At 41.9% G+C, this 22,575-nt stretch overlaps 1 protein-coding gene across 12 annotated transcripts in view; it reads left to right on the forward strand.

Moving 5' to 3' along the window:
* The window catches only part of PTPRM (protein tyrosine phosphatase receptor type M), a 1,370,833-nt gene that overhangs the window by 1,131,663 nt on the left and 216,595 nt on the right, over nucleotides 1–22,575 (forward strand). For all 12 annotated transcript variants that reach the window (XM_030213239.1, XM_030213256.1, XM_030213265.1 and 9 more), the window contains one exon: nucleotides 8,588–8,739. In XM_030213239.1, coding sequence (XP_030069099.1) covers nucleotides 8,588–8,739 — 152 coding nt within the window. The remainder of the gene's footprint in view (nucleotides 1–8,587; nucleotides 8,740–22,575) is intronic.

A 22,575-nucleotide genomic window follows, 5' to 3' on the forward strand; every position in this document is an offset into this window, starting at 1 on the left:
GAGCACACAAAATTATTGAAAGGGGGGATAGGTCTCTGCTAGAGGAAGCTATATCTTGAGCACAAAATGGTACCTGGAATCACATGCACATATCTAGTGAAGGTACTGGAATGTTATTCTGTGTAAAAAAAAAAAATACTTGCAATACAAATATTTATGGATAGAATAGCATTTCAGCACATTCAGAGGTGTATGCATATGCACCTTGGGTGCTGATACCACAGTACGGCACTTATGCTCTGTGTACCAGTCTACCTTCTACATCTGAAGTATGAAGTTGGACAGGAATTAAAGTGTGCTCTGGCTTGTCTTAAGAAATTACAGGACCCCTTCTAGGATTGAGAACTCTGACACATTTTAAGAATTTAATTTCAGGCTGTCTGCTGACTAAAAAGTCAACACAACAGCCAAAGAGAACAGGCACACTAGCTTGCTGCTTTATTTTGATGTTAAACAAATGACATCTTCAGCCCCAAAATACCTTTGAGCTCTTTCTTCTGAAAACAGAGCATGTGTCTCAAGGAAAAATAGCTTTTTCATTATTTTTCAAGAGCCACGAGAGTGCATACTCTCAGGCTTTGAAAGGTATTCATTAGTTCAATGATTGGCTTGCACATGTCATCAATGAAGGTAGTTTTCAGCATTATGCACAGTGCTTTATCTGACAGCCTTGTTTGAAGTTCACACACTAAATTTGGTGCGAGTTGCCAAGCCATTTCTTCAACAAAGCAATAATCTAATTCAAAGTACTTTGTTAGGTACTGAAGAGCAGCTGCTGCAGCTGCTCCTTCTACTTCCTACTAGGTCTAGTACGGTTGTTGCCCTGGGAATGGTTTGTCTGAGATACATACTTTATCTACCTCCTCCACTGTACCACTGCCTTCATATCCTCAAATGTCTTTCAAAAACTTTACCCCACTAGATTGATGATGTGAGCAAAGGAAACAGTTCAGACAGTACTATTTTGTGCGCTTTTTCATATGAGCAGCTTTATTTACATCAAGGACAACCACATTGCTGTAAGTAATTTTGTAGCTTTGCATACACTGAATGACAAATATAGCCACTGATGAAGAACCATGGCTGCACTGGAGAGGTATATTGTAGGAGCGATAGAGCTTGGAGAACAGAAAAAGAGAAGGACTTTGATTTATTCACATCAGGGCTGGTCCCTGGTAGCTGGCTGAATATTCTCAGAACAATCTTGGATATGCCCATGTGATCCATAATTGGGAAAATCATTAAGGGAACTGGTAGGGATTTGTATTAAAATACCTATTTATTGGGCCCTTCCCAGGTGAATAAAAATATATAAAGGAAAGCAATGAAAACATTTAAGGCATATACTAGGAAATTCTGTATAGGTCACTCAAAGTTACGCACTGTGTCACAGCAGCCATTTTACTATGGCTGCCACAAGGGGCAGGAGTGAGTGGGCTTTGTTCCTGCTCCCATAGACCCCATTTGGACCACCAGGGATACTAGGTAGGCCCAGGGGGTTGGGGGATGTTCTGAATGACAGTGGGACTTTTAAAATGAAAAATAAGTATGCTGGTCCCGGCCAGTATTCAGTGCCAGGACCCACATAGCTAACCCGGCCAAGTTAGGACAGCTTTTGAGCTGTGATAACTTGGCCAGGTTAGCTATACGGGTTCTGGCACTGAATGTTGTTGGCACCAGGATAATCACCAGGGGATCCTCGGTGCCGCCCCTGACCTTCCCACTTTTAACATGGTTGGTCAGTGACGATATTCAGAGGCACAATCCAGTGTAGTACTGCTGAAAATTGGCAGTTGGGCGGCTCACCATGATTTAAGTAGGCCAGAACCTCTCCTGGCCATATCAGCTGGTAGACTTTTATGGGTAAATGAGTATGTTAATAGTGTTCATGGCCCATTAAATGGTGTTTTTAGCATGCATGTAAAAGTTTTTCTGATATGCATGTTAAAACTCCTAGCATGAATAGTAGTTCGTAGGCCTCTATAACTTATCAAGACGATGTGAATCATCCACACATAAGAACTGTGAGTAAGGTAATTGAAAGAGAGCTGTATATTTGTATGTTGTATATATGAAGGGAAGATGTCAAATTATGTGGTACAATATAGATGTTCCTCTTTGTCCTTGTCCAGACTAGACCAATGGGACATACCCTTCCTTCAGCAGGAGAGAGAGCAAAATCTGCTTGCTTTTCCTATACATACTGGTGAAGCAGATATCTGATCACTATTTGCTCTGTCTTCAACTGGGAAGGACTAGCTGATGCAGTAGGGTGAAACAGCTCTGATAGCTGTTGGCTTAGCTATTAAGCAAGAGTCTTGGGCCCCTGTGGTACTGAGCATCCGCCTCTTCTCCTTGGGACCTCTGGAAGAGGCCCATCCAGAATTTATTTCTCTGGATTTGTTGACTGGGACAATAAAATTCTTTTAAAAGATAGCAAAGAACAGAATTTGGAGAATGCAACAGATGCATTAGGGTGCTATTGTAATCTCCAGAGACCACTAAGTTAGGTCTACTGAAGACACTATGGGGTACTTTGCCATATACACCCAACACAGCTGCTGAAGACACCAGAACAATATGTGTTGCAAGCAACATTTTCATTTCCCTCTCTTGATTGGGCCAATATTCAGCCTGTAACAGTCAGCAATCTTAAAGGTACTGATCGTCGCATGCGGAATATAACCTGGATATTCGAAGCCGAGCCTAATCTGAGCACCAGCATTGAATATCTGAGTCTCAGCTGGCCACTGGAAGTAATCAATAGAAATGTCCTTGGATAACTCACGGAGGGAGTCTTTTACTAAAGCTTAACGCGAGTTAATCTGCAACAGGGCCCATTTTATTCCTGTGGGCCCTGCAGCTGATAGCTCAAGCTAAGCTTTAGTAAAAGACCCCCTGAATAAAGGTAGGACAGACTTTTTTGCTGTCTTAATTTTACCTGGGCAATTACCCACTTAGCGATCTGAAAATCGCCACTAACTGGGTAAATCCTGGCTCCTCCCATACAGTGCCCTGGCATTAACCAGATAGTCCAAGAAAAGGCGGGGGGGGGGGGGGGGGAATGATAGTTTTACTAGGCTTGTTTTTCTGAAGTAGGCTGTGAAATCTATAAGGCTGTTTATAGCTATTCTGCATGCTGTTTTATATTCTTTGTAATTTTTCAATTTATATTTAGTGTTTATTATCTTTTCATTATTAAATAAAAAACATAGTAACATAGTAGATGATGGCAGAAAAAGACCTGCACGGTCCATCCAGTCTGCCCAACAAGATAAACTCATCTGTGCCACTTTTTGATTTGTACCTGTCTTTTTCAGGGCACAGACCGTATAAGTCTGCCCAGCACTATCCCCGCCTCCCAACCACCAGCCCTGCCTCCCACCACCGGCTCTGGCACAGACCGTATAAGTCTGGCCAGCACTATCCCCGCCTCCCAACCACCAGCCCCGCCTCCCACCACCGGCTCTTGCACAAACCATATAAGTCTACCCAGCGCTATCCCCGCCTCCCAACCACCAGCCCCGCCTCCCATCACCGGCTCTGCCACCCAATCTCGGCTAAGATCCTGAGAATCCATTCCTTCTGAACAGGATTCCTTTATGTTTATCCCACGCATGTTTGAATTCCGTTACTGTTTTCATCTCCACCACCTCCTGCGGGAGGGCATTCCAAGCATCCACCACTCTCTCCGTCAAAAAATACTTCCTGACATTTTTCTTGAGTCTGCCCCCTTTCAATCTCATTTCATGTCCTCTCGTTCTACCGCCTTCGCATCTCCGGAAAAGGTTCGTTTGCGGATTAATACCTTTCAAATATTTGAATGTCTGTATCATATCACCCCTCCATTTCCTCCAGAGTATACATGTTCAGGTCAGCAAGTCTCTCCTCATATGTCTTGTAACGCAAATCCCATACCCTTCTCGTAGTTTTTCTTTGCACCGCTTCAATTCTTTTTACATCCTTCGCAAGATACGGCCTCCAAAACTGAACACAATACTCTAGGTGGGGCCTCACCAATGACTTATACAGGGGCATCAACACCCCCTTTCTTCTGCTGGTCACACCTCTCTCTATACAGCCTAACAACCTTCTAGCTACGGCCACCGCTTTGTCACACTGTTTCATCGCCTTCAAATCCTCAGATACTATCACCCCAAGATCCCTCTCCCCGTCCGTACCTATCAGACTCTCACCGCCTAACACATACGTCTCCCATGGATTTCTATTCCCTAAGTGCATCACTTTGCATTTCTTCGCATTGAATTTTAATTGCCAAACCTTAGACCATTCTTCTAGCTTCCTCAGTTCCTTTTTCATGTTTTCCACTCCTTCCAGGGTGTCCACTCTATTACAGATCTTAGTATCATCCGCAAATAGGCAAACTTTACCTTCTAACCCTTCTGCAATGTCATTCACAAATATATTGAACAGAATCGGCCCCAGCACCGATCCTTGAGGCATTCCACTACTGACCTTTCCCTCCTCCTTTTAATTTTTTCGTGCTACGTTTCGATTAAAAATTGTAATCATAATTAATTGTGCGATTAAATGTATGTTTTTTACAATTATTTTTTCTCCCCCACAGCAGCTCCTTGTGACTTTGGGCAATGGAGGGTTAAGTGACTTGCTCAGAATCACAAGGAGCTGCAGTGGGGGAAAAAAATAACATACCTTTCATCACATGAATAATCACGATTAAAAATGATAATCAAAATGCAGCCCTAAATTTAACCCCAAACTAATCAGTTTATATAATATATATAATTAAAAAGAAATCTAGACATATACTTCACAGTGTTCAATATTTATTAATGTGTGAAAACGCCATTCAGAAAAAGAGAAGAAAACCCATGTGCTTAAATAATTAGTGCCACTCATAAACCATCAGCAGATTATGTTTTCATAGAATGAAAAATCTTCAACATGCATATGTTGCCACAATTAAAAAACATAACGCCCAATATTCAAAGCGATTTAAGTGGGTAGGAGATGCTCCTGCCTGCTTAAATGGCCTGTGGCTGCCTCACCTTAGATGTTCAGCGGCAATTAACAAGCTATTGCCTCTGACTCCTCCACTTCAAAGCATTATATTAAAATCATTTTGAACTCCAGCAGTTTCTTGTATCCTTTCCTGGCTAACAGGTTTCTTCCAGGTTTTCTTGCCCGTAAAGCATATGCCACATCCCTTCCAGATATAGAAAGTTGTCAGGCCTAACTTTAAAATAAATGGATTTTAGAAAGTTTCTGGGGTGTGAGTTTTGGAGACATATTGAGCTTGTTTTATTAGCTTTTATTTTTGTGACTGAAACTGTACAGCTGTAAGGTGGATATTTTTCAAACTTTACAGATATGTGCGGGTCAATAAGGTTGTGTCAAATATGCTGCTGTTTTAGATGTGACTCCTGAGGGCTTCAGTATGAATGGACTCCTTGTGTCAATATTTGGGCCTGAATTATTTGTCAGCAGCTCAATAAGTGCAAGATGGATTTTCTTCTAACTTGTCCCCTTGGTAGAACTTACCAGTCTGATGAAATATTTCCTGTCAGTCAAAGAGGGCCTGTAGTTAACACCACAGAAAGCAGGAAAAATTATCCAAGAATAAAAGTAGAACAAGTAAATCCCTTTTATTATAATGTCTTCATTGTAAGGAGTGGAATTCCCAGTTGATACACTGGTGTAGGCTATTATACAGTAATGATATATGAAATGAATAGTTCCTCCCCCAAGTTTTCACAGAGGTTCTTAAAGATCCCAAACACGTTTTCAACATAGCATTGTAACTGCAACCTACTTGGGAGCAATTTTAAACTGTCCACATTGAGACAAAGTCTGCAGGTACTAGTTTTTATTGCATTTATCAAATACTATTACAATCACCTAAATAAAGCAATTGAAAGAAATAAGCAAACAATACAAACAGGTAATTATTATTACATGGAAAATAAATATAACCTTTGTCCTCAATACTAATGTAAATGATTAGTTTTTTCAGTGAAGATAGGTAAATAGTGGAGTGCCCCAGGGATCCATACTGAGACCAGAGTTTGTAAAAATGATCTGGAAGAGGGAACAAGTGAGAAGAACAAATTTACAAAGAAAACGTAAAGTTGTTAAAATACAAGTGGATTGGGAGAAACTGCTGAAGTACCTTGTATAAATGAGAGTCTGTGTATTCAAATAGTAAATGAAATTTACACACATAAAGTGATAGGAAAAAATAATTCCAACTATAGATACATGAGACTGTGCTACAATCACTGGGTCAGACAGAAGTGGAAAGGACACAACAATGGAAAATAAAAATCCCTAGGTAGCTGCAAGTGAAGGGTCACAATATTTTAGCCCCAACTGGACCAGGTTCTTTTTAAGCTGAAAATTCAAAGGCGCAATAACATACTGAGCTAGGAAAAATAACCTATAATGAGAAAATAATCCACCATATGAGTAAAAGGTTCCATTTCAGGCTTAGGGAGGGTGATTTTGTAACAGGCAGGGGAAGGTGCAGGAATGCATATGTTGCACCTATTTTATAAAAGCAACATATGTATCTGTGTGCCATTATAAAATAGTCCCATTCAATGTAGGCACACACATGTATATCTACTCCAAGGCAGGTATAACTATGTGCTTGTATGTGCTAATAAGAATGGACATATATGTTTATGGTAACCAGTGAGTAGCCACCCAGACAGTTCCCACGCACCAATTCCCCTCTCTCCCCCAGGACAATTCCCACTAAGCATTACCCCCCCCCCCCCCCCAGCCCTTTTTTTTTAACCATACCTTTTGTTTTCTTTCGTGTATTGGGTCTTTTTTTCCCCTTGTGAACTCCATAAGTCCTGGCGGTGCATCAAGTTTCAGGCGCTAACAGGGAGTATTGGCTAGAAGGTTAGGTTAAAAACAATCTCTGTTTCCCCTCCCATGTTCAGCCATCATCCCTGTATATGTATGCAGCATACAGATGTAAACAGAGGAAGTATAATAACAGAATAACTTTTCATAGGTAGAGTTGTAATTTGTTATAAATCGTAATGTGTGTCATTTGGAGGGGCTGGTTATAGGGACACCCTAGCACTTGTTATATTGGTGCACAGGTTTTTTTCTTCTGGTAAAGGGCCACTAAAACAGACATCATGTTATGATGAAAAATTATGCTGGCAGACTTGTTTGGATTGCATTATTTTAAGTCTTTTCTTTTTGGATGGGGGTAGTTTGTGGAGTGTGAGGGGCTGGTGGACTGTGAGGCTGTCCTCAATGATGCTTTTACCACACTTTCTATATGCAACTGTTTTAACTTCTGAATGGATTCTATGGTTCATTGCTAGACCAGTCCACCAGAGAATCCATGTTGCAGTGAACAATATACATGCCCTGAGTGTGGTAAAGGCTTTAAGCAAAAGGCAGACCTCACAAAATACAAGAAAATCTACAATAGAGTGAAACCATTTACATGTTCTGAGTGTGGTAAAAGCTTTAGTTGGAAAGAAAGCCTCACATGCCATCAGAGAATCCACACAGGGAAGAAACCATTTACATATACTGAGGAGGTAAAAGCTTCAGTTCCCTCAACTGTACACCACTACCATAGCCGTTATGAGTGAAGGGGCACCTATATGTGGGTAGAGTGGGTTTCTGGTGAGTTTTGGAGGGTTCACAGTTTCCTCCACAAGTATACCAGGGCTGATTCTACAGCAGTTTGAACTTTATCTTCTATGAATGCTTTCCTGTGACTGAAACTTTTATTATGGTCTGTATCCTAATGGCTTGATTTGGTATGTTTTGCATTTGGACGTTTTCTGTTCAAAAATGGACCGGAAAACAAAACGTCCAAATCACAAAACTTTTTTCAAGACAATTCTATTACGTATTGTGTTGCAATGACAACACAATACGTAATAGAACATTATAATTGGTAGTGAGGGGTAAGGCAAAGTTGTAACATATAGATGAGTAAGAAAGTAGGAAGAATTTGAAAGTAAGGTGACTGATTTGAAGAAAGTTGCACATGAGGTCAGAGAGATGGTTAAATATTATCTCAGTTAGGCTAGGAGTGGATAAACATGTCCCGCTGCAGTATGTGCAGCCCGAGTCAATCCTTGTGTGTGTGAGTGAGACTAACAAGTTAGTTACTTCTTCCATTAAAGGCTTGGTTGAAGAGCCAAGCTTTCACCTGCTTCCTGAAGTAGAGATAGTCTTGTGTTAAGCAGAGCTTTTCAGGCAGTGCATTCCAGAGTGTGGGGGCTACTCTGGAGAAGGCTCGCTTGCTGGTATCACATCGTGCAATGTCTTTTGGAGAGGATGTAGTTAGTGAAAGTCCATGGGAGGACCTTAGTGTCCTTGGCGGTGTGTGGAGGATCATCCTATTCTTCAGATACTCGGGGCCATTTCCTTGTTACTATGTTGTCTTTATATTAGACAAGTTGGCTTCTATGAATAGCACTTTCCCCCCTATACATATTAAGTTGAATTGTATTCCAGATTGAGCTTGTAAAAGTCAATCCAGAAGCTGCATCAGATCATGCAGTCCCTCAAAGTGCATTGATTTAAAATGCTTGCATTCTGATTTGATTTATTTTATTTTAAGGAAACTGGCAAAAAAGCGGAAGGAGACACTGAGCAGCACTCGGCAGGAAATGACAGTGATGGTGAATTCAATGGATAAAAGCTATACTGAGCAAGGCACAAACTGTGATGAGGCTTTCTCCTTCATGGACACGCACAATCTAAATGGAAGATGTAAGTTCAAAATTATTGGGGATTTAGCATGTATATTTTAAGAAAAAGAAAGAAATCGGGTGGATCTCTTCCACCAGAATATGGAAAAGACATTACAGCCATTAGCTTTATACCTGCATCACCTTTTTGTTAGTTTTCTTTCACCTAATGCTACATTTAGCATAGAAACCAAAGCTTTGCTGAGTTTTCATTTGATTACGCTTTCAAGGCCATACATGTCCCTGCTTCAGATAAGATTGTACAGGTGATAGAAGAAAACATCCATAGTTAGAGCATTGTGGCGTGAGAGTTCTCATAGTAGCAAAGCTGCTAAGCTACTCAGTTTCAGGAAGGAGACTTTTGGGCCAGTCCTGGTTTTACAGCCCAAAAGGAGTGCAGTATTTGTAGGTGCTAATTCTACCCATTGAAGTCAGTGCTTCCAGTCCTGTAATGCTTCGGGCTAGGGTTAGTTGAATTCCAGGACTGGGCTTAAAGTATCCCTCTTGAAACTGAGTGACTTGGCAGCTCTCTGCAGTAAAAAAAATTCTTCAGTAAGTGGTATGAAAAAATAGAATTTCAAGTAGCATTCCAGAAGTTATCTTCTATGCCATATAACCACTAATAGTAAACTCCCTGACATGTATTTGTGGGTACAGGAAATAGAAATGCAGCAGGCCTAGGAGCACAGAGCAGCAGGCAGCAGCAATAAAGCAGGTACCTCTAATAAAATTGCAGAAACAGCAAAAGAAAAAAAAGCATAGGGATATAAGCAAATACTTCTTATGGAAACTTTTTCTGGAACTTTCAATCTATATGATCTTATCATTATTCAATAACTGCCACAGACTTGCTAGTCCATCGCATCTGCTTCCCCTAGTTTTAGTTGTCATGACAGCAGGTGATTCCCCAATGATCATCCCAAATCCTTTAGCATTCTTAAAACAACAGTCTCAATTAGCTACAAGCACTGGCAGAAAGCCTGTCCCTTCTGCCAAGAAAATAAAAGAACATGTAGCAGCAGGAAAGGCAGATATATTATTCTTTAAACACCTCCCCACCACTACCAAAGAAAGAAAGAAAGATATTTTTGTATCACTCATCATGGGAAGAGACCTCAGAAAACAAAATATTGTCATTATTTCAAATTTTATGTGGCACAGGCAGATTATATACACCACACAGTAATAACTGAAAGTCTTGGCAGAAACACAGAAGCTCACATAGCTAGGTCTGTAGGACAGGCTATGGAAGGGTACCTGTTTCCCATGAACTCTTCAGTGTCATCTGTGAGCTCATCTTTCACACATGGCACATATGCAGTTCCCCACCTTCTGCCAATGATTAAAGGGCAGCCATCTTGGGTTATTGTATGCTCTTTTTTTCAGGTTTTCCCCATGTTTTGGTTGTAAGCTCATACAGTCCAAAAAATCTTTTTTCACCCCACTGTTGAGCTGTGCACAATCTGTAATGGGTTGTCTCTGTCATATGGTGGTCCATGGCTGGCTTCACACCCAGGGCCTCCCACAGAACACTTATTTTTTCCACTTATATCCCCACTTTGTTCTCAGCACACACATGCTTTTCCAAGGGAGTAGGTTCTCTATTGGGGGCAGATTTTTCTCTTCAAGGCCCTGGTATAAAGTCCTTCCAAATGACAACTCAGAGATGGCATGGAGTGCTCCAATTTTCTTTACTGAACTTAAGTGCAAAACAGTTTCTACTTTGAGAAAGTCTTTCTGTCCTGAGATTGTTTGTAATCCCCTCCTAGAAACAATGAGTCTTCTGAAGTACTTCTGAGTTCTGGGGCAAACCTATTCCATTCTGAGTCTAACACACAGTCTCTTCTTCCTGGGATCCAAACACAAAATGTCAGATTGAGGGCCAAGCCTGTACTCCATTCCTCAAATAAACAGCAGGCAGAGAAGTGGGTAAAATCCCTGTCCTGTTATATTCACCTCACACTGCACACAACTAATAAGGTCAAGGAGTCTTATGTGCAAAACTGAAGCATTGTTTAAAAGCTGTCCACTTTCACTGTCCACTGCGACTGTTCCTGATGCCTTCAAACAAAAGCTGCTTCAAATACAAAAGCAATGAATTTATTCCTGCAGAAGATCAGCATCAAAGATCAGCAATGGTTTTTTAACCTGATATATAATCTGTCTGTACAAAAAAAACAGCACCACGGGCCTTTAAAAATGGAACACAGTTCTTTAATGAATGAGCAGCCCCTCCCCCCTGTATCCATTTGGATACAGAAAGTGAAAGTGCCTTGGTGCTTTGTAGCTTTTACTATATGAGACGTGGGGTACGGAATAATATATTGTAGAGGAATATATTCGAGTTATTCCCCAAGTTTTCCACGTCATCACTGTGACCCCTGACGCAGGTGCTAGTCACCGAAACACGGCCCGTGTCGGGTCTTTTTGTCAAGGCTCATTCATTAAAGAACTGTGTTCCATTTTTAAAGGCCCGTGGTGCTGTTTTTTTTGTTTGGACTTTAGTTTGTACTTCGTTCCCTCTCTTTTGTTATATATAATCTGTCTGTGCCATGATTGTCAGTCACTTAAAAGAACATAGGATGATCAACATCCAAGACCAGCTGTTCTGGCCCTTTGTGTATTAGTCAGTCAATCTTGCACAAAGTAGGTATACACAACTTACATTTCTTGTTAACCAATATCTAACCTAAAAAAAAAAGTATTTGGTTCTCATGGTACTATTGTCAGTGACCATTACCAGCTACCCAATATGCTGTAAAAGTTTAACCGGCCAGGAATGGCTCCTGGCTGATTAAATAGCATTTAACCAGCTATCCTTGAATATTCAGCAGGGGATAGCCAGCTACCTCTCGCTGAATATTTGCAGTTAGCCCATAGGAAGAGATTCTATAATTGGTGCCTAGATTTAGGCGCCAGTTATAGAATATGCTTAGTTGATATTTCAGCACCGATATCTGAGTGCATCCATTTACGCCGATGAAAACCTGGCATATATCTCAGCGCGCAGATTTAGGCACACTGGACTATGTTCTATAATTAGGCGCCTAAATTTTGGAATGCCCATGAAGCACCCATTTCCCCGCTTACAACCATGCCCCTTTTTGCCTCCGCGCGTTAGAAGTTCAGCGCACATCATTACAGATTATGCTTAGCAAGTTGTGTGCCTAGGGACCCTTTTACTAAGGCACGTAGGCGCCTACGCACATCAAATACACGTCAAATTGGAACTACCGCCCAGCTACCATGTGCCCCAGACGGTAATTCCATTTTTGACATGCGTCCAAAACACACGGTAGTAAATATTTTCTATTTTCTACCATGCGGCGCTTACCCCGGCGGTAATCGGCAATGTACGTGCGCTGACAATTACTGCCCGGTTAACTCCTGAAACCTTACCGCTAAGTGAATGGGTGGTGGTAAGATCTCAGGCGCTGGTTTTAATTTTGCCACGTGTCCATTTTAGGCAACAAAAAAAGGCCTTTTTTTCCAGGCGCACTGAAAGATGGACCTGTGTGCATCCAAAATACGCGCCTACACCATTTTTCGGCGCACCTTAGTAAAAGGACACCCTAAATTCTATTCAGTGCCATTTAGTGCTCATTATTACTTGTTAAGTGCTGTTACAGTGCTCATTAGCTTGTTAAGCCAATTAAGTACACGCAGTGTTATAGAATCCATGTCTATTTTGGCGCCTAAATCTAAGTGCATATATAGAATGTGGGGGATAGCGGCTAACAAACTATATTGCAAATATTCACTTCGCTGGCTAAGTTAAGCAGCTATATCGAACCTTGTAAATAGCAGGCCTATCTTTGGCCACTATAAACTTAACTGGCCAGCACTCAATATTAACTTAGCCAGTTAAGTTTATAGCGGCCAAAAAAAACGGATATTCAATAATCCTAGGCCTGACATAGAATATCTGGGCTCAGCGCCAACTGAGGGACTTAGCCAGCCTGCCTCCCATGGGCTGAATATCGGGCCCTATATTCATTAAAATAACAACAGTGTTATGGGACAGTTTAGAGGATAGTGGACAATGATATCAATCTAAAGATAATAGAGAGGCTCATAGTCATTTTTCTAGTGATAATGTTTCCTGCTGCTGTTTTTTTTACATATTTGATCGGATATATTAAGAATTGTTTTTTCATATGAACAAAATGGAATAAAAACCTTTGTATCAGGGATATGGTTAGAAATTGTTTTATGTGCAGTGTTTTGTGAACAAATATAACATGCCAGCACCCACATTTTTGTGGGAATCTACTGAATCTTTTCTGCATCATCTTTCATTTTTTTCAAGTTGCTTTATCTGCTCGCCCTCCCTCCCTTTCACCCCATTCACTCCCTGTTGCTGTCTTTTTCTTGCTACTCTTTTACTTCAGCCTTCAACACTATTTTTCATCTCTTACGCCTACTACTCTCCTCCTCACGTCCTTCCAATTTTTTCACTTCTCCGTCTTGCTTGCCCAGTCACTGCAAAAGTGTCCTGAGGATGCTGCAGAACAATTTTACATCCACTTTCTGTAGCTTATCTTAAAATACAGAAAATAATCATTTCAGATGCATTCACAAGGAAAACTGAACTTTAAATTCTTTCCTGATGTATTTTATTCAGCCTCCAGTGCTTGTGCTGTTCAGTTCTGTCTGATAACTTTCTAATACAGGAAGCATTCTAGCAGTTTTAAATGACTCCACACAGTTTTCTTTTCCTTAAACTAATTAGGAGGAGGAGGTGGGAGAGAACTGAAGAAAGCATGTGGAAAGAATTGTGCCCAACATCTTCTATACACTAGAGGCACTTTAGAGAATACCCTGTTAAATTGGGCACTGAAATGCTGTTCTTTAAAATAACAACAACAAAAAAAAATCAACCCAAGAAGTGTTTGGTTTTTAAAATTGATGAGAATTCTGATAAAATCTATCAAACTGAAACCATGTCTCATAATTCACCAAGCTTTTGGATCTGACGAGCCTTTCAGTAAGTTCTGTCAAAGCCAAATGTCTAATGTAAACTGTTTGCAGATTTGGCACAAACATTTATGAAATGGGCTGTCTGCAAAAAACGTTCACATTAGGATTTGGTAGGGAGAGGCAGGGATTAAAAAAAAAAAAGAAATAACAGAGCATTTTGTTTGTATGAATGTTGTGGTTAGTCAAATGATTGTTTTTTGCCTTTTATTCTTTGGTATTATATTTGAATTTTTTGAACTTGAGAGATAGGCTTACACTGAGGAGGATTCGAGGAAACAGTAGTTCTAGCACTGGTGTAGATTGAAGATAGGAGGGAGGGAGACGGTGATAACAGTGATTTCCCATCAATGATTATGGTTTTGCCACCTTCAGACAAACAGCATCAACTCCGTCTACTGCTGGAACCACTGAGGAGGAAGCAGTTGATAGGTCTCGTAAACGTTACTGGTGAGGAGAGGATGGTGGAGGAGATAGAGGAAAACGAGAAAAATGAGGTGAAGGAAAAGAGAAAATCAAGGGAGGAGATGGTCCCATGTCCACTTTTACATTCTGGTATAAGATCCTAGTTGTGGGGCTATTTCAGGTTGCAACCCCATGACCATTTGCATAACTCTGTTGCTCACTGCAGAAAATATGACAATGCTGTCCACCGAGGAAAGAAGGGGCAGTGCCTCTGATTGTCTAGATCAGGTAGTATCACCCTTAGGATACTGCCAGGACCAGCGGTTACAGGCCTAAACTTGGTGATAGGTGTTGGTAAAGGCAAAATTTGCGGTGCTGCTGCCATCTACCCCTGTAAAGCATCTTGCTTTGCTTTTCCTAATATCTGCGGTAGTGGTTGTAGATGTGTGACTGCATGTAGCCAAAATTTTAACACAGAGGGACAATTCTGGGGAACAGTTGAAATATTCTGTCCATTGTGCAGAGATGTAGTCAGCCTGGGCAAGCTACCCAGACCAGGAGCATGCTGGCATTTGTATTTTCACTCAGCAGTTTTATTATGACAACATTTATGGCAGAGTCTGTTCAGTAAACTAGCCTTTCTGTTGCTGGAGGTCAGGGCCAACATTAGTAGGGGACAAACGGGCAGCTGCCGTGGGCCTCTCTAGGCTGCACATAATTAATTAGCTAGATATGTGCCCCTCCACACACACACCCTCAGTCCAGCATCTCTCCCTCTCTTTCCCACCCCCTTCCCAGTCTATATTTAAACTTGTCTTTGAGATGTCACTGACAGAAGCAGCAATTCACACGTCTGCAGCCGGTCCCAAGCTTTCCCTCTGACTTGTTCTGTCCCACTGTAAATAGAAAGTTGCATCAGATAGAAGACACTGGGACTAACCACAGGCAGCCTGTGTGAATTGCTGCCACTGCCAGTGATCTGTCAAAATAAAATCATGTTTCAAGGTTGACCAGGAGGGAGATGCTGGTCTTGGGTGTGGAAGGAAGGAAGAGAGAGAAATACTGAACAACATGTAAAAGAGAGAGGGAGAGTCATTGGACCACATGGGGGAGGGGAAGGACAGCAGCAAAGAAAGAAAAGAGGCAGAGATGCTGGACAGGATGGAGAAGGAAAAATGGAGACAAGGAAAAGAAGAAAAAGGGATTTTGGACATGAAGTGGGAAAGAGTAGGTCGATGCTGACACTAGAGACCTGCACAGGAATGGGGTTTGCGGGAATCCCGTGGAACCCGTGGGGTTCCCGCGAGGATGGAAGCAGTTCTGCGCAGTTCCCGCGGGGGACAGAAGCAGTTCTACGGGATTCCCATGGCACGGCCGCTGACAGGGGGAGGCAAAATTCCCCGGGCCTGGGCCTCCAAGGGGGGCCCAGCGCTGGGGTCTCTCTCTCTCTCTCTCCTGCTCCTGATGGGACCCGAGTGATCACGTCCTGACTGAAGCAGAAGAGAGAAAACCCAGAGCTTCTTCCAGTGCTGCTGTTCTACCTATTGCTGAGCGGCTGCTTTTCCTCTCAAGGCGCGCATGCTCGGTTTTGAAACCAAGCATGCCCTGAGAGGAAAAGCAGCCGCATGGGCAGACAATCAGCGCTGGAGGAAGACGTCTTCTGTTGGTGGGGCCTTGGGATCCTGCCAGCCAAGGTATTTAAATTTCGTTGGTGCAGCAGCAGCAATTGGGGGGGGCGGCAGCGATGGGGAGGGGCTGCAGCTGCCCCGGTTCAGTCTCTCGGCGGCCCTGTCCTGCGGGGACGGAAGCAGTTCTTGTGAGATTCCCATGGGGATGGAAACAATTCCTATGGGATTCCCGTGGAAGTGGAAGTTGCAGCTGCGCCAGCCTCTCATCTACCAAGGACCAAGTTCTTTGAGTGCTGTCTCCTCCTCCTCCACTTCCTTGCTTTAACAGCACAAATGCAGAAAGTTGCCATTAAGGAGGTAGTAGAGACACGAAGGAATTCAAAACGGCGTGGGATGAACAGAGAGGATTTCTAATTAGAAAATGGAAGTTATAAAAAACCTAATCTTAAATGGCTGCATGTGTGTGACGCTTAGATGGCAGCTCTGGCTGTGATGAACTAGGGCCAATACCGGGCAGACTTGTATGATCTGTGACTTATATATGGCAATCTGGTTTAGGATGGGCTGGAAAGAGCTTAGACAGCAACTTCAGGGGCTGGAATATGAGGACAGTGCTGGACAGACTTTTACGGTTTGTGTCCCACAAATGAGAAGATGAATAGACTGGAGTGGGCTTCAATGGTAACTCCAGCAGTTGGAACGTAAGGATAGGGCCGGATTCATTTCTATGGTCTATGTCCCAGAAACACTAAAGAAAGACCATAATCAAGTATATAATATCACACTTGTTGATTTAATCATGAACTGATAATGAGTGTGACTATTGGGCAGACTGGATGGACCGTTCAGGACTTTATTTGCCATCACTTACTATGTTACTATTAATTCTCTTTGCTCCCGGGCTGATGCGCAGACCTCAGCTCTGACATAGGCACGAGCATCAGATGTCAGCTGACCTACTGGTGCATGCAAGTGGCAACTTCTCAGCACACAGTGCCAGTGAATCAGAGACGGATCTTACCTGTGCGCACCAGAGTTTTTCCAAGTTCTATCTTCCATTCCTTCCTTGCCTGCATAATATTCAAATCCAGAGAGAGAATGAGAGAGCTGACCGGAATTTTCTTTTATATACCATTAAATTCTTGTGCCATATATAAGCAACTATATATGAATACAAAAAAATGCCTCAATACTAAATCTTTATTTACATAATCTTTAATAATAATTATGTCATATGTCCACTCACTCTTGCTCATAATCCGCACTCTCAGTTATGCAGAACCACTCATCAATATACCATACATCCTACCATACCTAAAATCATAAATACTAAATAATACACAATTTCAAGTCCAATTATACTTATGTAAGTCCTCTACTCGCTGAAAGCAGAACAGCTTGGTCAAATTCTCAGATCCTGGCACAGTCACAATAACTGTACACTCTCCTGCTTATAATCGAACAAGAAAAACGCCCAAGTTCCGACCTAAATCGGGAGATGGACGTTTATTTCACAAAAACGAATAATGCAGTATAATTGAAAGCCGAACTTGGACGTTTTCAACTGCACTCCATCGCAGAAGCGTACAAAGTTGACGGGGGCGTGTCGGAGGCGTGGTGAAGGCGGGACTGGGGCATGGTTATCACCTGAACAGAGATGGGCGCCTTTCGCCAATAATGGAAAAAAAGTATGCGTTTGTAGCTAGAATTTAGGGCACTTTTCCTGGACCCTGTTTTTTCACGAATAAGGCCCCAAAAAGTGCCCTAAATGACCAGATTACCCCCAGAGGGAATCGGGGATGACCTCCCCTGACTCCCCCAGTGGTCACTAACCCCCTCCCACCACAAAAAATGATGTTTCACAACTTTTTATTTTCACCCTCAAATGTCATACCCACCTCCCTGGCAGCAGTATGCAGGTCCCTGGAGCAGTTGTTAGGGGGTGCAGTGGACTTCAGGCAGGTGGACCCAGGCCCATCCCCCCCTACCTGTTACAATTGTGCTGCTTAATGCTTAGTCGCCCAACCCCCCCAAACCCATTGTACCCACATGTAGGTGCCCCCCTTCACTCCTTAGGGCTATAGTAATGGTGTAGACTTGTGGGCAGTGGGTTTTGAGGGGGATTTGGGGGGCTCAACACACAAGGGAAGGGTGCTATGCACCTGGGAGCTCTTTAACCTTTTTTTTTTGTTTTTGTAAAAGTGCCCCCTAGGGTGCCCGGTTGGTGTCCTGGCATGTGAGGGGGACCAGTGAACTACAAATCCTGGCCCCTCCCACGAACAAATGCCTTGGGTTTATTCTTTTTTGAGCTTGGCGCTTTCATTTTCCATTATCACTGAAAAACAAAAACGCCCAGCTCACAAATTGTCGAATAAAACATGGACGTCTATTTTTTGCGAAAATACGGTTCGGTCCACCCCTTCACGGATCCGTTCTCGAAGATAAACGCCCATGGAGATAGACGTTTTCGTTCGATTATGCCCCTCTCTGTGTTCCATTGGTTATATCACCCAGTCAAAATTCAGATCTTGACTTCAGTTCTTAAATAACTCCAATTCTTGCCAAGAGACTCCACACTTTCAGCTGACAGCCATAAATTCCCAGAATCACCAGAGGGTGTGGACAAACTTGTTCAGTTGCTCCATATATTCCTGAATCCAACTGTCCTTGGACCAAAATCGCCACTGTAGCATACAGCTCCCATCACGCCAAGACCCTACATGAGTCGTGTTTCACAACATCTGTTTAATCAGGGGTCTGCAATCTAAATATAGAGCAAAAGTCTTTGTATCTACAACAATCAAACATACATCCACACATAAAACATCCCCCATGACAATAATCTATAGTAGCAATAGTAAATAAACATGGTGAATAACACTCCTTACCGGCACATCGGGCTGTGGGGAACTCACTGCAGCTTCCATATCATGGCGTCCAAGCACCCAAAACACCGGCGCATACATATGGAGCCAGTCGGGCCAACCCTTTTAAAACTACATCCCTCCCATCACTATACTGACAAGCAATCAATCTCTTTATTCAAACCGTGGAGTGCTACCATATTCCATCTAAAAATCCTCCTTTGTTCCTTCCTCTAAAGGAGGAAATATTTCGCTTATGCTATCTAGGAAGGAACAATGGATGATTTTTATATGGAATACGGTAGCACCCCATGGTTGTCAGTGTACAGCACTGCATATGTCTACTAGTGCTATAGAAATGATAAATAGTAAGTAGTAGTGGTAATAGTACTTTATGCTTATGCAAACTCTCTTTAGTTAGAGATATTCCTACTGAAGTTTTGGGAATAGAAAATTCTAATTTTGCTTTATATTTGATTTGTTCTCCACCAGATTAGTTGAACATGAATTTTTCTATTCTACTTGTTATACATCTTCCTGTTGACTTGACTAGAACAAATTTTAATTTACCTTTATATCCCAGTATAGATGTTCTTGGTGATATGCTGTCTGCATTGAATTTTGTACAAATTGTAAATTCAAAGACTCATATTGCAGGTCATATGTTAGATCTGATATTTCTGCCAGAATCTCTAGTAACTGTTGTGCAATGTAAAGTTCAACCAGTTCTATGGTCTGACAGATTTTTGTTCTTGTGCTCTATCAGTATCTCAAATTATTCATTCTTCTAAGATGACTAATATGAAGTACATGAGAGCTAAAATAGATGCTAAATTGTTACTGCATAATATTTCTCAGGAGGATATAGACGTGGCTGTAGAGCTGTAGAATAAGCTGCTATCTTCTGTAATAGATAAAATTGTACTTTTGAAAGAAGTAAATTTCACTGTAAGAAAAGAGTTTAGATCATGGTTTTTGAAAACCTTAAGATGCTTTAGGAGAGAATTGCATTAGGTTGAGAGGACATGGAAAAAGATACGAACTTAAAAGTATGTGATTTATTAAAATTAGAGGTGTGTAAATCTAAAATGAGTGTAGCTAGGGAAAAGTATAATCAGAAGAAATTACAGGATACATTTAATAAACTTAAATAACTTTTTGGAATAGTGAGATCACTTAGGGCCCTGTTTACTAAGGCGCGCTAGTGTTTTTAGTGCTCGGTAAAAATTAGTGTACACTAACGCTAAAGACACCCATATATTCCTGTGGGTGTCTCTAGCATTAATGTGTGCTAATTTTTGGCACATGCTAAAAAAGCTAGCAAACCTATAGTGTGGCTCAGTAAACAGGGCCCTTAGTCAGGATGTGAGCCATATTGAATTTCATTTTCCTATTCCCCCCTGAAGAGGTTTTTAGGAAAAATTGTAAAATTGATGCAATCATTTGATTCAGTTACCAGCAGCACTAACACACGCTCAATGCGGTAAAAGGGCTTACCACTAAAAATGTTAAAGCATTTTGCAGTAACTAAATTGCATGCTATTTATTTATTTGTGTTATTTTTTCAGGAGGGGGTGTGTCATAGGCAGGAAATGGGCATGGAAGCATTATACAGCTAGCCACATTCACATTAGTGCATGCCACCTGGATAACAGACTTAACATGGGAGCACTTAGCACCTCCTAAATAGGAGGTATTAAGTGCTTCCGTTTTAATATTTTTGCAGGTCTCACGCACTAATGGAAAAAAAGAAAAAACCCTATTTTTAGGCTGTGTTAGAAATGGGCTTAGCACATGGGGAAGTCCTGTGTTAAAATGCGCTAAGCCTATTTCTTAACACTTTTTAGTAGGGTTGTTTATTTAATGCATTAATAACATGATTAACACGTTAAATGTTTAACGTGCGTTAAAAATTGTAATGCATGTTGATGTCTTGCTCCCTCATTCCACCCTTTGTGGGCTTACCTGGGCTGCAAAGACTGGCTGCTGGCTCTCGGTTGCCCTGTTGCAGTGCTCCCAAGGATACCAGGGAAGGTGGAGCCACACACCCATGACCCAGAAGTAACCGCAGAGGTATAAGCCCATGGCACTTCGGATCTGGGGCAAGGCTGGAGAGGCTGTAGGCAGCAGCACTGGTTCTCTTTCTCCTTACACCTGCTCCTCTCAGCTCTCCGACTTTGCCTTTAGCGTTGAAGATATGCTGCTTCTTTCAGCCAGAGGAAGCCTCTGTAGCATCCTGCCTTCTCTGACAGAACTTCCTGTTTCCGGGCGGGATGCTACAGAGAGAGGCTTCAGACTTCTGAAAGGAGCGGCATGCCTACATGATCATGGAGGGCAGAAGAGAGATAGAGCACATGGAGGGGAGGGGATGGGAAGGGGAGAGATGAGAAGAGAAACAGGAGAAACCGGTGATCATGGAGAGGAGGGGAGAAATGATTACTGAGGATTGGGGAGGGAAGAAATGGTGATCATGGAGGGGAGAGACAGTGTCCATGGAGGGGAAGGGAATGGGAGAGAAGAGAGACAGGAGGAGATGATGCTTATGGAGGGGAAAGGAAGGGGAGAAGAGAGACAGGAGGAGACAGTGCCTATGGAAGGGGAGAGAAGAGAGACAGGAGAAGACTGTGCCAATGGAGGGGAAGGGAGGGGAGAAGAGAGAGACAGGAGGAGACTGTGCCAATGGAGGGGAGGGGGAGAGAAGAGAGACAAGAGGAGAAAATGCCCATGGAAGGGCAGGAGGAGATGGTACCCAGGGAAGAGAAGAGAGAATGGAGGAGATGGTACCCATGAATGGAGGGGAAAGGAAGAGATGGAAACTAGACAGATTTGAAAAGGAGGGGGAAAATGGATGAAAGTTGAATGTAAAAAATGGATATAGGGCAGGATGAGAAAGAGGAGAAAAAAAGAAATAGTGAATAGATAGGAGGCCCTGGAAGCAGAGTTCAGAGCACAGAACTGTGCTGGGAGCACAGGGAAGCAGAACCAGAGACAGAGAACAAGATGTTTGAAAAGATAAAATCACCAGACAGCAAGGGTTAGATAAATGATTTTGTTTGGTTAATATTTTTATGTTATTTTTATTTTGTTTTAATGTTGTACGTTTAAGATGTAATCCGTCTACTTCTAGGTGGAATACAAATTAATAAACCATATTGGAAGTCAGTGCAACTTAAAATTCAACAGTGGTTAGGATGTAAGATACCTTGGGATCCAAGGGGGGGGTATTCAACAGACCAATTCTGGGCATACCTCATTATCAAAAAAATATATTTTTTAATGCAGCCAAGTTGACTGTGGCAAGCAGGTGTTAAATGGCAGAATGTCTTTCTTTGATTAAATGGATGGCCAAAACCATTGCCAAGTGGGAAAAAGTTTGTAATCCTCTTCAAGTTCGGTGATTTTTTTAAATTTTGTATGGGAAATTCCTTTACTATTAATTTTGTTGTTCAGTTTTTAATTGCTCAAGGCAGGTGTGAAACCCAATATGGAGATTTTAAGGTCTCCACGTACATTTCCCTTGTAAGATGAAGAATACACGTTTAGATGTTCAGCCCACCCAAACCATGCCTGCACCACGTCCCCTTTGAATCTGTACGTGATATGGATCTACATGTGTAAATAGTGGTTTTATTAAAATCACTATTTGCAAATTTAGCCAATCTACATTTGTAAAAGCTGTTTACACATCTGTTTACACGACAGATGAGGGGGTCAGAATAGATTCACAAGTTTTTTGGAAAAAAATAAGTACACTGTTAGAATAACAAGGACCAGTGAAAGTTAATTTTATGGCGGATTGGGATGAGTTCAGTAATTTGGTTTTAAGCGAGATGGCCCCACTGAAAATAAGAAAATGGTTAGCCAAAAGGAAATCCATTGGTTCAGTGAAGATCTTTTAATAACTAAGCGGAACTGTAAAAAATTTGAAAGAATTTGGACGAACGAACAAATGGAAGATAAGAAAAGAAATTGAAAGAAGGTTAT

This window comes from Microcaecilia unicolor, chromosome 1 (assembly GCF_901765095.1).
Source record: "Microcaecilia unicolor chromosome 1, aMicUni1.1, whole genome shotgun sequence".
NCBI lineage: Eukaryota > Metazoa > Chordata > Amphibia > Gymnophiona > Siphonopidae > Microcaecilia > Microcaecilia unicolor.